Source organism: Delphinapterus leucas, chromosome 4 (genome assembly GCF_059928025.1).
Source record: "Delphinapterus leucas isolate spDelLeu-1000000601 "Yukka" chromosome 4, BTC_Dleu_Yukka2, whole genome shotgun sequence".
Taxonomy (NCBI): domain Eukaryota; kingdom Metazoa; phylum Chordata; class Mammalia; order Artiodactyla; family Monodontidae; genus Delphinapterus; species Delphinapterus leucas.
The window spans coordinates 141,006,392-141,020,850 of NC_143132.1; the positions used below are offsets into that span (position 1 = coordinate 141,006,392).

Below are 14,459 nucleotides of genomic sequence, written 5' to 3' on the forward strand. Positions count from 1 at the left end.
TCCCAGGTGCCGTATTTCTGATTCTTGCTCCCCCCATGAAGGTGGAGAAGAATTCGTCTTGCATACTTCGGCGTATGTTAAAAGGCAGATCCGATGAGCTTAAAATAAGGAAGACTGTATTCAACAGATTGAGTTCCACTCAATGGAATCTGATTATAAGTACCTGAATAGATCTTTTGTATTATTAGTTCAGAAAACAGAAAATTTAAGTGTTTTACTTGAAAGTGTGTGTCAGTGAACTTGAATGCATCCACTGTTGAGAATCACATATCACAGTTGAGCTCGTTCTCTCACGTGTTTAAAGGCTGGTTTGGAGAAGATAAGGATTACGTAACCTGAGTAAGGGATTCTGGTGAGTGAGCGGGTCCCCACTCCGTAACACACAGTGCTCCTGGGATGATCTGCCGGGAGGCTTCAGGACCACTTCAGGCTTCCCCTCTCCCGTCATCATCATCTTTTTATACGAAAGTGGTTTTTACCACCCTTTTTAATGTTGATGAAAGTAACGATTCAGCTCTCCAGCTATCTTTGCTTATTAGTTTCAGATTTACCGTCTGCTTTACGCTTAAATTTTTTTAAATGTTATGAGATCTGTGCTAACAAATAGAGACCAAGATGTCGACATTCTTCCTTGACTGAGAGAAAACACTGGGAGTTTAAATATTTTGTGGAGTGTTACATAAAAAGAAAGTTCTCTTTAAAATTTTTTCATTGGACTTTGAGGGCAGTATTCTCGGTGAAAGAAGCTAGACGCAGAAAGACAAGCCCTGCGGGATTCCACTTAAATGAGGTATCTAAGATAGTCAGATTCATAAAATCAAAGACTAGACTGGGAGTTACCAGGCGCTGGAGATAGGACGTTATTAATCAACAGGCATGAAGTTTCAGGTAAGTAAGGTGGAGGAGTTTTAGAGACCCGTGTACAGTAGCACCTTGTACCTCTAGTCAACAGTAATGCATTGTACAGGTAAGCATTTGTTCAGAGGGGTAGATCTCATGTTAAGTGTCCTTATCACATAAATATTTTTTAAAGAAAAAAAGTCTTTTTCCTTGGTTTTGCTACAATTTTTCTGCACTACGGAATATGCTTCAGTCATTGTAAGTACATTGACGATGAAGTCCCAGGGAATGAAAAGGAGAGAAGAGGAAAAAGGAAAGAAAAGGATGCCCAGCTCTCTGTGACAGAGAGCACGGCTGTTCACATACACAGTGGCGGACTCTCGAGCAGCCGTAGCTGCTCGGAGATTACCCATGAATTCATTCCTGTCATTGCCGTTCCTTTGTCTCTGCTTTCTATCTGAAATTAATTTGTTTCCATCTTTTACAGCTTCACAAAAATCTTGATTTTAATTGCCTTCACACTTAATTAAGAAAGCACTCTCTGAGGAATCCATTTATCCAGTAGAGAACAGTAGTTTTTAGTGTTTAAAAAAAAAGGAACAAGATGCTTTGTCTAGGAGCATGTTATTTGCTTGCTGTGAATATTTTTATATAAGTTACTGGATCGTCCCTTCTACCTCATGGCTTTAAATATTTCTTAAATAAAACAAGGTCCTTTAAATAAAATATGTGAAACGAAGGGTTTTTTTCTTACACAGATATGTTGGCAGTCAGCATGCAGCATCAGGAGTGCTCTGCTCTATGTTGTTGGTATGGGTTCCTGTATTTTCTCTGGCCACTGCTTAATGCAGGGAAGAGACAAATCACACTTCATAATTGATGGAGTCTGCCCATCTGGACCAAGCAGAGATCATCTGTGATAAGGTTATTATTGATCCCCATCTCCTCTGTGGCTGCTTTTATCACTCTCCTGCCTCAGAACTTGACATTAAAAGCATCTTTTAATTGGAGGTGTCAACTCTCCCAATTTTTATAACTGTAGAAAAATAGAGTATTATGCCTTGGGATAAGACTGAGCTACAAAGAGGGGGAAAAAAAGACAGATTAGGGAAAGGTGAATGTACCCTGCTACAGGGGGAAGTGCAGAAACCCAAAGCCTCGAGTTTAATTCAGTGACAGGGGAGGTCCAGCCAGTGACATTTCCAAAACGGTTTCTCTGGCATCATCGAAACCATACAGCTGACCCACTTCAGAGCGACTGCCAACCCCACAGGAAGGGAAAAGTAATGTTTACAGGATGGAGTGTGATGATGGTATCACTCGTATCATCAGAGCAGCTGTAGAGGCTGCCACTCAGCCACCAGAAGCAGGGAGATTGAGAAACTTAGGGGAGATGGTGCTTCACGGTGTGATATGCACGTGGTGATTGCACGACTGTATCTCTCCTCCACTTTTCATGTTTTACATGTCTCCACAGAAACCATCGAGGGACACATATGTAGAAGTATTCTTACACACACACACACACACACACACACACACACACACACACACACACCCCTTCAGATACTAAGCAAGAACAGTTGCGAAACACACACCTGCAGATACTAAGCAAGAACAGTTGCGAAACAGTAGCATTTTAGGGGCTGGCAATCCCCTTGAAAGAGCCTTCACCAGCGGCTGCTTTTTACCAGTTAATTTGATACCCAGCCCCAGACTCTCTGGGAGGACAGAGATGCAAACCTTAACAGAGTCCCACACGTTGTCAGATGGTGTCTTCAGACGAGAAGTGATAAAGTACGAAGCGAGCCACTGTACCATCTGACGCACCAACTGCAGATACTATTCTGCAGTTTACAATTCCTGAGCGACTGCGGCGCTGTCCCACCGTACTGGTAGACGAGAAACGGGAGCCTGCTGTTGGCATCACTTCAGCCCTTGAACCAAGCCACCTGGGGAGCGGTTATGGGGCTGTGGCTCGGGGCCATGTGTTTGGTGGGGTCTCCCACAGTTTGACTTCTCTGTTAGAGCCTTTTTGTTGCTTCTGAAGGGGGCAGAATAAGATTGCTTATTTCTCGAACGCCTTATTTCACTGAATCTGGTAGGAAATATGTATGTAATATATCTGGAACCTAAGGCTCCAGAAAAGTTAGGGAACTTCCTTGTAAGCAGATGCATTATGCAGAAGAACACTACTACATTTTTGATAAAACTTAAGATCGCTGAAGTGCTGTAGTCTTGTTTTCTTCCTGTGCAAGAGGAGAGGGATTGCTTCCCACGTTCCCATCAGATCCCACGTGAATGTGGGATTTTGCTCTTGTATTATTCCTTCAGTGTTTATTTTTGATATATTCTCTTCTTGACTAGAAATAACTTATTTTGTTTCTTCAGTGGCTAAAGTTACCTCCTTAAGTTGTTTTCTGAGTTCTTCTTTCTGTCAAAGACCCACCAGGACATTTTTTTCAACATTTATTTGGCCGCGCCAGATCTTTAGTTGCAGCGTGTGGGATCTTCCTTGTGGCATGTGGACTCTTAGTTGTGGCATGCATGCGGGATCTAGTTCCCCGGCTAGGGATCGAACCCGAGCCCCCTGCATTGGGAGCATGGAGTCTTAGCCACTGGACCACTAGGGAAGTCCCCAGGACATCTTTTAAAAGTCCGTGTACATCTCTCAAATTCTGAGCGTCCTCTGTCAATAACAGACGTGGTTTTCTTGGTCAGTCGCCGCGAGCATCAGCGGCTGGTCAAGGCTGGGAAGAAGCATTTGCCTTCCTTATCCTGGTTTGCTTGGTCAACTTCCTGTCCCCACTAGGCTTCGAATAAACAGAATTGGGCCGAGTGGAGACAGCAGTGCTGGCCGACTTCCAGGTTCTTCAGCCTGTTGTCACCTCATGCCTGTGGGGCAGAGACTGAGTTCAGACCACACACTCGGCCCAGATGGGGAAGGAAATGCAGCTTTCCCAGCTCTCTTAGGGGCAGGTGAGTGCCCCTCAATTTTAGTTCCATTTCGTAACCCTGATCCATTGCCTTAATTCACATTATCCATTTTGGGTTGTGGTTGCTTGACTCTTTAGGTAAAATGCTCCGTCTCTCAGACTTTCTCTCTTCCCTCAGCTCCTCTAAGAGTGGCCACTAGCTGCCTGGAGAGGGTGCAGCTGCAGAAAGTCTCCTTTCTGTGCCCTTGCTAAAGAACGTCCTAAAGCTCACCACCGCCCACCCCAGTGCACCTTGGGGCTGGTGTGTGCAGCGCAGGGATTTCCTGGCTCCGTCCTCCGTCCTCAAGGCTCCAAGAGGCGGGCTCCCAATGTCCCCTCCACTTCCCCTTTCCTCATCCTGTCCTAGGGCTGCAAACGCTTGGCCCAGCCGTGGTCGGTGGAGGGGCATCTCCTCTACCCTAGGGGTGATGCTCTTGGGACCTACATGTGTTGTTCCTTGATATGTTAAAATAATTTAGAAAAGAGTTTCTCCTTGACAGATCCTGACTTTCAAGCCTGTCGTTTTGGTGGGAACCCAAATAAAAATCTAATCTGACCTTTAAAACCGAGAAGTGTCTTTGTTTTTACAAGATAGCTGCTTTTCACCCAGGCTCTGAAACTTGCTCTTTGAGTAGGTGGAAAGCCCCAGGGCAAAATGATTTATAAACTATGGCAACATCTCTGGGAAAGAAACAGCTTTACACTCTCCTCCTTACACCTCCCACTGCTGTCGCCATGCAGCTGGCAGCCTTTCCCTCCCCACGGCACTTCATCTCCTGGATTCCCAGAAAGATAAACTTCTGGAAATATCACCTAGAGAGAGACCCGGGTGCTGAGGCAGAGTCAGAAGTCTGATGTGCCAGCTGTAAGAACTAGGGATTATGTAATGATCATCAAGAGAAATGGAGTCTGAATACTTTGACTAGTGTTGTTAAGTGAATAACATTCTTCTTAGAGCATCTTGGAAATGTGGCCTCCCTTTGGCATGTTGGGATTGATGAAGCATTTATGTTAAGCCTAGTAATTGCCAAGAGAGGGAAAAAAGGGGGGAAATAACTGTAGGGAGATGTATCTCATGCATATAGTCTTGTAGCAATTGAAGTTTTCCAGAATCAGAATTTCTGATTTGCTATTGAAACATGCATCAAACACTATTAATAATATATAGCCCTTTCTTGAAGAGAACACTTTTTACAGCATCTAGAATCTGTTTGACATCTTGAAGTTTGTGATCACTGTTGTGGTGTGCACGGCGTGGTACTGTGTCTACAGCCAGTTTTGTGGATGTGATTGTCCTCTGTGGCGGAAATCCTTTTCAAACAGGAAAGTGATGATCAAGAAACAAAGGACTGGGCTTCCCTGGTGGCGCAGTGGTTGAGAGTCCGCCTGCCGATGCAGGGGACACGGGTTCGTGCCCCAGTCCGGGAGGATCCCACATGCCGCGGAGCGGCTGGGCCCGTGAGCCATGGCCGCTGAGCCTGCGCGTCTGGAGGCTGTGCTCCGCAACGGGAGAGGCCACAGCAGTGAGAGGCCCGCATACCCCCCTCAAAAAAAAGAAACAAAGGACTGAGTTGGCTTTTGGTGTGTGATAATTTATATGTCTTTAGCGGCTTGTGAGTTGTGAGTCCTTTCAGATCCACAAAAGTGAAGACTGGCCAGTCTAGAACCTGCCTTTCACGGCTCACTGATGCGTTCAGCCTGCTTCCCCCCTGGTGTCTGGGAGCCCTCTGGCTTGCTCTGACCTTGGACTCAGAGGGGAGCTGCGTCTCTCATTGACCCTCTGACCTGTGCCGTTGGGACAGAGGGAGCTGTGCCAGCCTGTGCTGGCTGCTTTGAGAGATCATTGTGTTCCTCTCCCTCGTTGTAAGCTGTCCTGGGACAGAACCCTTGGAGCCCCCTACATGCGGACTCTACTCTGAAACACCCAGCACTCTCTGGGCCACACCCCACTGGAGGACCCAGGAAATGCACCTTCACTGTTTATCTTAGTTTTCCTAGGGTGGCGGTTTCTGACCAGATGGGGAGTTGGGGGTGTGAAGCCCATGGTGATTCTTCATCCCGCTCAGGAAGGTGGCTGCCTTTGCCACCTGAGCCTGCGGCTGCCCCTGCTGTCAGCTCCACGTGGGATTCAGAACATTCTCCAGCCAGTTAAATGGGGATGTTTTGCCTGTGTGATTATTTTAGCAGTGCTGGCTACAACTAACCAGTAAGAATCACACACGTGAACCTTTTTTTTAGAAGTATTTTTCTTCTGTCAAAGATTCATCAAAAAGATGAATTGTTTAATATTTCGTTGTGTCCCATCATTGTCTGTATTCAGGTTGAAGTTTAGAAAGGATGTAAGTTGCAGTGATAACAGAATTTTATTGCTTAGCATCTCGATATTCTGATATCATTCCCTGACTTGGCAAATGCAAGATCCATTCACTGGAGCTTAACTTGATTTATTGACACCCATTCTTATATAGTTTAGAGAAGCGAATGCTTTTCCATTGAGAAAATCGGCAGCGTTGCGAATCCCATTCAGAGTTGAGTTGGAAAGATTGAAATTACTCAGATACCTCTAGAAAATTGTTAGTGGTGGTACATAGATTGGTTTGTAAATGTAGTGATGAGTCTCCTCTGTTTTCATGGACACGTAGTCTCTGGATGTGCAATCACATTTTAGAAGACAACTCTCTAAGAAATGGGATACTTTGGATGGAATCTGCTCCATGAAAATTTAACTATCAAAATAACCATTTTATATGAAAGATCATATATTTCAGAATTTTTTTGAGTACTACATGTAATTGTTGACACTTACTTGGGCCACCTTCTGGCATCACTTCTTGGCAGTAGGATGTACTCATTTCTGACCTATTTTTCCTGTCTTTTTTGTCCCTAGTCATGACCTGGAAGAAATTTTTTAAAGGTGTTTTTCCACAGTCTTTTGAATAATGAGGCAGTAGTGATTTTTCTCTGCAACTTGATGTATTCCTGACAGTAATATTTGGCCCTTTCTAAGCTTTAAGCATATATTTTGTTGATATGTTACATTTGACTTCAGGTTTATAAGAGAAATAAAATTCAGCACTGCCTACGGATTCATTATTTCTATTTTTGTGTAGTGGGGAGGGCTCACCCCCAGCCTCACCAAACCCCTCTAAGCGGCACTTGTCTGGTGGTAACTCTCCACCATACACATTAACCGCTATGCCAGTGGGGACCGCAGGAACTGTCACTTATTATTCTATTTTAACGGTTCCTGGTTTTCATTCTGTTCACTTGTATTCCCCCAGATTGCTAGGAAATAATTAATGCCACCCACCCCACTAAAATAACCACCCTTGACAGCAGAAATCTGATTTTACTACCACATGAATTTATCGGGGATAAAAATAGCACTTAATAATGGTTTTTAAGTCTTTTCTAACTTAAGGCATTTAAAATTCTGAACCATAAGAAAATTGCTCTCCCAGTCAACTCAGTGGGTGGACAGTATGATATGTTAAGAGTTAAGTTTAACTCTACAAGCTTGATTATCAATTAACTTAAAAATAACATGTTAAGTAGTTTAAAACATTTCTTTCCCTACTACTTTTAGTATTAGTCACATCTTTAGGGCTAACTCTTATAGATTTTTATGTGCAGATTTTATACAGGAAGTCCTTTATCTACTTATGGAAATCTTGAAGTATTTTCTTTGAAACCAATGTTGATTATTCTAGTTTTCTTTATAATTATTAAACTCCTATACCAGAGAGAGATTAAATGGAGTGATACCATCATTTATGTCATTATATGGCACAAAATAATTTTAGCTTTGAATAATCACTTATCTGGTGCCAAAAGCCAAAAGCCAAAAAAAAAAAAAAAAAAAATCTGTCTTTGTGAATAGAGATAGCTGTTTTGAGTATTTAGCTAAATGTAACCAAGATGGAAGTTACTCATTTTTAGCTGACTTCCTAAAACTAACGTCTAGCTATGTTATAAGTCTGTGAAAGTCTTTGACCAATGTTACAGTTCTCTGTGGCCAAATTTCTCCTTCGTTTACATATAACATACGTTTATGCTTTTAAAATACCAACCGCACTTGATTTTTCATGTTCTGTTCTAAAATGTGCATGTAGCATGTCAAACTATATTCTCTGGAATACTTTTAGTCCAGTTTCACCAAGTGATGCATGGTGTGGCATTTTAGAGCAGGGTCAGGCAACGCTGGCCTGTGGGCCTGGCCGGCACCACCCATTTGTGTACGGGCTGCAGGCTTAAAATGGTATTTACATATTAAATGGTCGAAAAAAAAAAAATTCAGGACATGTAAAAATCATATGAAATTCAAGCCTCTGTGTCCATAAGGAAATTTTGTTAGAGCACGCATTCTCTGTGTCTGCTTTCACATTGTGACGGCAGTCGCCTAAAATATTTACTGTCTGCTCCTTCACAGGAAAAGTTTGCCAACCCCTCAAAAAGAGGATCACAGAAAAAGTCCTTAGGGTGTTTTGATGCCCTGGTTTCCAGATTCACTTTGGCCAGCTTAAATCATGACTTTAAAGGTTTTCTTTCTTCTTGTTTTTTAAATAATGTACTTAGTGCGATTTGAATGTAGATCCATAGAACATCATTTTACTCTGTTACCCCAGTAGGAGGAGGGCCCCTGAGTTCTGTCCCGGAAGAGGCAGTGGACCCCTGAAGAAGTAAAACTACTTGTTAGTGTTTGACGGTCAGAACTATAAACACCAGAGGCGGGAACTAGGAAAGGAAAGCCTGTGAAAATTCCAGTTTGCTTACGGTGCCCACGAGGACAGCGTGCTATTGCAGCAAAAAAATGGTGACAGTCGACCAGAGTCTTGTGTTATAATCCAGTAAAATTTGTAACTAACTTTAGTTCACATGTATTTAGCGAGATGTATAATCATGATTGCGCTGCTTGGTAATGAGGCACGACAAACGAGCCGTCTAAGGATTGAGTTTAAGCCATGCTCAGGTCAAGCATTTCTTGTTAGGGGAGGGGGAAGGGAGGGCAGAGAAAGGGGAATTGGGTGGAGCGGGTGGGCAGGCTCTGCATCTCTTCTGAAAACCCCTAGTTTCCTCTCACCTTCCCCTAAGGCGGGAAGGAGGGCTTTCTCTAGAATTATAAAATCCAGGCAGTACTAACCACATTCTATTTAAAGCTCTCTCCACCTCCACCTAGAGGTGAAGCCCCAACCCAGACCCTCTCCCACGGTGGCTGGGGGTGGGACTGGAGGGTCTTTGCTGCTTTCTTACACTCATCACAACCTGTAATTATACATTCGTTGGTTTGATTCCTTTTCTTAAGGTACCTCTCTCTCTCTCTCCCCCAGATCTGAACCCCCGGGTGGCTGCGACCCTGTGTGTCCCGCTCATCACTGTGTTCTCACGACGGAGCCTGCCACAGGGCAGGCACTCAAAATATATTTATGAACGAATGAGTGAATGAATGAATGAGTGAAAGAAAATGCCCTTGATCTAGAGGACACAGATATCAGGTGTCCTTCCCGCCCTACATCTAGGTCCCGGAGTACCTACATTTCCCTGAACTTGGCTCATTTACGCGTGCACGGAAAGCCTTTCTTGGGAGCGTTAGGTTTGGGGCTGGTGACGGCTAGAGGGTGGAGTGACTGTCCTTCCAGTCTCAGTACCAGAGGGTCTCACCGTGTCCGTCCTAAGGTGGTAAGTGGCACCTGTGCCGGTCCAGGAAGAGGAGGTTCCTGGACAGCTCCAGATGCCTGTGCGAAGGGCAGGGCCTGAGGCAGGAGGCCAGGCCTGGGACAGCTGGGAGGAAGGAAGCTATGAGCGTCTCAGGTCCCCAGACCATTTACCTCTTATTCAGATCCTCAGTCTTCCCTGCCCTTTACCAGAGGGTTCTTTGCCCTGTCTGCAATGCCCTACTCTTAAAGATTCATGGGTCCTAAGGAGGACACACCCCTAGGGTTGAGGAATGAAGGGGAGAGGAGGCCAGACAGGAGAGCTGCTTGATTCAGCAAAGGCCGCTGAGATGGGAACATGGCTTCTATACGAAGAGCGTTTCATGCTTTTCCAAAGCATGCTGAGAAGTTGAGTGCCACGTGAGGTAGCAGGTGGGCATGGGCTCCTGGTGGGCCAAACGAGAAGTCCCTGAATGCCAGACCGCCACCGTCCCTCAGTTGTCACACCCCTCATCCCGACGCTCGCGGGCCCTGCTGGGTACCACACTGCTGTGCTCCCGGGGAAGGAAACCCGGACCCCGCACGCAGTATCCGCGGGCTGTGAGTCCACCTTGGCTAGGCTTTGTGCTGGTCCTTCTCTCACCTGCGTTGTGAGCTGATTCCCAGGGCACAGGACATGTGCCCTGGTGTGTTCTGCCAAGGACACATCTCCGTGAGTGCAGTTGTAAGTTCACACAGCCCTGGGCAGGTGGGCATGGGTGTGAACACGTGTGTACAAGATCGTTCTTGCACAGAGACGCTGGGACTAGCAATTGGGGGAGGAAGGGGGACCCTGCCTGCACCCTGGAAGTAGGTGAGTGGGGGCTTGGGGGATGGTGGTGCCAGCAAAGAATATGAGCCCTGAGCGTGAGAAGTCCCTGCTCTGGTGCGCACTCTGTGACCGGGCACGTCGCCTCTTCATCTGTAGAACGGGCAGGGTCTCACCGCCTCCCAGGGGGTGAGATCACATGTAAGTAGCCCAGGGCATGGGAAATTCTCAAAACACGGTACTCATTATCATGTCAGTATGAGTTCAAAGGCTAGAAACAAGCAGCTCTTGATGCTCTAAGACTTCTCTGTGTGTATATCTTAGCATCACTTGAACTTCACCGTAGCAGCTTTGCTGTATATGGAGACGTGGTTACTCCGTTTCATAAAGGCAGGTTTAAAGTTGCAAAGTGAAAAGCAGAAGGTTAGGTTTCCCACCACCTTGCGTGGGGAGTTGCCTCTCTACTCAGAAAGGGGAAGATGCAGGAGCCTGTGAGTTCTGTTGTTGACACCAGAAAGGCCGTAAATATTGTAGTAGCTGGTCGAGTGGTTCTTGCCCCCCTCCTAGCTCTGCTGTTCCAGAGTACTGCAGACTCTTTACTGGGCTCAAAAATAATGCTCTTTAGTACAGAGAAGTCTCCAATTGCTTTCCTCTATTAACTAACATCTAGACTTAGCTATCACAGACCTGAGAGAAACTAATGACACCTTACAGTAAGACTATGGTTGAATTACTGTCTGTTAATTAGGAGTTTGAAAATCACCTTGATCCCCTTGGAGAAAAACCTTGATATAAGTAGATGGTAATAAAAGTGGAACTGTGTTTAATTCAAACTGTATCTTTTGAAATTTAATTAATTTCGTAATAACAGTTTTATTTATTTTTATTTTTTTTAAAAAATTCTTGGCTGCACCCCGAGGCATGTGGGATCTTTGTTCCCTGAGCAGGGGTCAAACCCACGCCCCCTGCATTGAAAGGCAGAGTCTTAACCACTGGACCACCAGGGCAGTCCCTCATAATAATAGTTTTAAATGAGCATGTCAGAACTCTAAATGGTCCTTGGTCTCTTGAAAGAGTTATGTAGCATCCAGAGGTTCCTAATACAGTCTCCGGAAGTAGCTTGCTCACTGAGTAGTTGGCTTTAACGAGCTCGAGTTCCCCTTTTCTCCTGCAGGGAAGACTTAGGCCAGGTTTTATTTATTTATTTATTTATTGGCGGTACGCGGGCCTCTCACTGTTGTGGCCTCTCCCGTTGCGGAGCACAGGCTCCGGACGCGCAGGCTCAGCGGCCATGGCTCACGGGCCCAGCCGCTCCGCGGCACGTGGGATCCTCCCGGACCGGGGCACGAACCCGTGTCCCCTGCATCGGCAGGCGGACTCCCAACCACTGCGCCACCAGGGAAGCCCTTAGGCCAGGTTTTAAACCAGTCTCATCAGTTCTTTGGAGACACTCCCCTCCATCAAAGATGTAGCCTCTGCACTCAAATTCTTTAAAACTTCGAAGACTGGGGAAGTCACAGTGGTGCCCTGCCCCGCCTTTCCCTCCTCCCAGACATTTACTGGAAGCAGAAGCAAGTGGCCGGCTGTAGACTGCATCCCTACTGGACACCCTGGCTGCCTCCTGGCCTAGTGGAAAGCTCCTTTCCCAGCTGCTAAGCCCCTCCCGTACTCATATCCTTTCCTGCCGTCATGGCCGCAGAGGGTATTTGAGCACAAGGTGCACTTAAATTTCATGCTCAGATGGTACGAGGGTGTCACGTAAGCACATCGCTACTATAGTTGAGAAAATCGGAGAAGTGTTTTACAGCGTTGAGAGGCTGCCTGTGACCAAGGGCCCTGGGGAGGATGGGGTATGCGTGCACCCGTGAGGTCACCGTGGTGCAGCATGATTCATCTTGTGCTATAAAGTAGCCTGTTTAGCATGAGAATGTGGACTAAGGCTTCCCACAGTAAAATCATGTGCAAAATGACATGTAACATCCCGAGTTCTTCCCTAAGGAAACTTCTGATGGTGTGAGGTTGGTCATAAAACGGAGAAATAAGAGGCTTATTATCATTTGAGTGCGTGTGAACTTACTATATACGTGCTGTCTACACAGAAAAAAGCACAGCATGAGGTGAAGTGGTAGGAGTTATTACATAGTTTTTCTGGATAGTTTTATAGTTACGTTGGAATTCCTTTTTAGGGTAGCTTGGGTTCTGTTTTGTTGCTCAATTTTCAACAGTTTTCGTTTTCTCTGAGTATCGTATCACACGGCAGCAGAAGCAGTACAAGATGAAAACCAAAATTCTTTTCGACTTGTTGACATTCTGTGTACTTCTGAAACTAAACCTATGCAGAACATTTAAAACTTTGCCAACAACTCATGGTAGAATAAACATTTAAAACCTGTACATTGAGTTCGTAACTCATCTCTTGGTTTATTGGAACTCCCAGCTTTTCCAGAGCCCTTTTCTGTTTTCCCTGTGCTATTCTGCACTGCTGAGCTTCACCAGCCCTGACCTATTTAAATATATTTGGGAACATGGAGACTTCTAGTAATCTAAGTCTCAATTAATCTAGAAATATGAGTGACTTCCTTTCACGTAAAGGTTTGGTTGTGGCTTTATAGTTTATTAACTTGTCTGCATAAAATAAAAATTTCTTATCTGATTTGAAGGATGGTTTTCAATAAGGTAGATCACCCTTGTGCATTCACTGTTTTAATTCCTCTAAGCTCTGGCTCTGTGATTTTATTGTTCTTTTTTCTTTTATTCCTCTATATAGTGCTTTTTTTCACCCCGCCTTAATTTCCTCTTTATGGTGTTTTCTCTGTCTTTGCTCCTTTCTGCTCTCCTTCAGCCTACAAATGTGTATTACTAAGGACTTCTAGTGGCTAATGCTGGAAGTGCCTCTCAGAAATACCCACAATGTAAACGTTTGGTCCATCCCAAGTGCACTAGGCACCAAAGCAACTAGGAGAAAAGAAAGCACCTAGAGCAATAAACTGGTTGTTTTGACTACATGATACTGTTTATTTCCATGAATTTTATACTGAATCCAAATTGCTATTTAGATGAGTACAGGCAAAACCTGTATTACTCTGTGTATAATAAGCATAATGTCTCTTTGCTTTTGTATTGACATGGTAATTCACTTCAGGAACTACTGTTTAGTTAAAACTTGAAGTTTAATCTGTGAAATGCAGCCCTTTCTAAGTGTGTGAATATGGTTATATATTGATTTAGAGTGAGAAGGGGTAGATGGAGACATTGACTGTGGTAGGAGAGGCTTTTCATCATGTGAAAATTCAGCTAGATACTTACAGGTGAAATGGGATCTCAGTTTACGGGGTTTGATCTGAAATACAGTGCATGAAGATTCAGCGTACAGCTCAGATAAAAGGTAAGTAACAGGAGAGCTACGTGCCTCACCCTTAGGTACATACCACCCTAGCTTTGCAGTGAACTTTATGACGAATCAGAGCATGTTGAAAAGCTAGAGAATTCTTGGCTTCCTGAATGTGGACTCTGGGTCACTCTTAGCTCATAATTTGCTCCAGATTTACACAGCACTTGGCATCTCTTCTCTGGCAAGGAATGATTGTTAAAATAGTTGAATACAGTGTGGAGGAGGTCTCATATGATGCCAAAAGCATACTTCAGTTGACTATGATAGATACTGAGAGTTTAACTTTACTTCACAAGAAAATTGCGTAGATCTTGAAATACTCTCCCTTTTATAGTCAGTTATAACACTTGTTTTGAACATGCAAATTTATTTGCATGTGATCAATACAGTAAGGGATAATTTTAACTGAACGCGGATTTTGTGTTTACCTGTGCACGGTTTTGACGGCAAGAAACACTAGCGAGCGCAGAGCACTGCACCTGGGTGAATTGAAGGTACACACCCACCTCACACACCCACCAGCTGCTACATCAGATCACCGGGTGTGTCCTGCACTGCGCCCTCCGCATCTCAGTTATAACCTCTCACCAGACATCAGACCCCCTCCTTCCATCACTCACAGTAACTCAAGAGCTGCAGCCCTTCCCTCCAGGTCTTTTTCAAGGTCAGGTGCCACACGCCACGCTCACTGCTGCGTTTTTGCGTTCCTTAACTACGTAACATGTGCAGGACTGTGCTATCACTTGTATTCTGCTCCTGCCTTTTGTAATGTGTCACGGCAGAATTTCTGAGTG

General features: G+C 44.8%; 1 protein-coding gene across 4 annotated transcripts in view; it reads left to right on the plus strand.

The window, feature by feature from the left end:
- PLCL2 (phospholipase C like 2) overlaps nucleotides 1-14,459 on the plus strand; it is a 195,898-nt gene that overhangs the window by 119,769 nt on the left and 61,670 nt on the right. The window contains exon 4 of one of the 4 annotated variants that reach the window (XM_022561788.3): nucleotides 9,143-10,295. The exons of the other annotated variants lie outside the window; for them this stretch is intronic. Within the exon in view, the coding sequence (XP_022417496.2) occupies nucleotides 9,143-9,148 (6 nt within the window). The 3' untranslated portion in view covers nucleotides 9,149-10,295. Of the gene's footprint in view, nucleotides 1-9,142; nucleotides 10,296-14,459 lie in introns of those variants that run through there. 4 annotated transcript variants of the gene reach the window in all.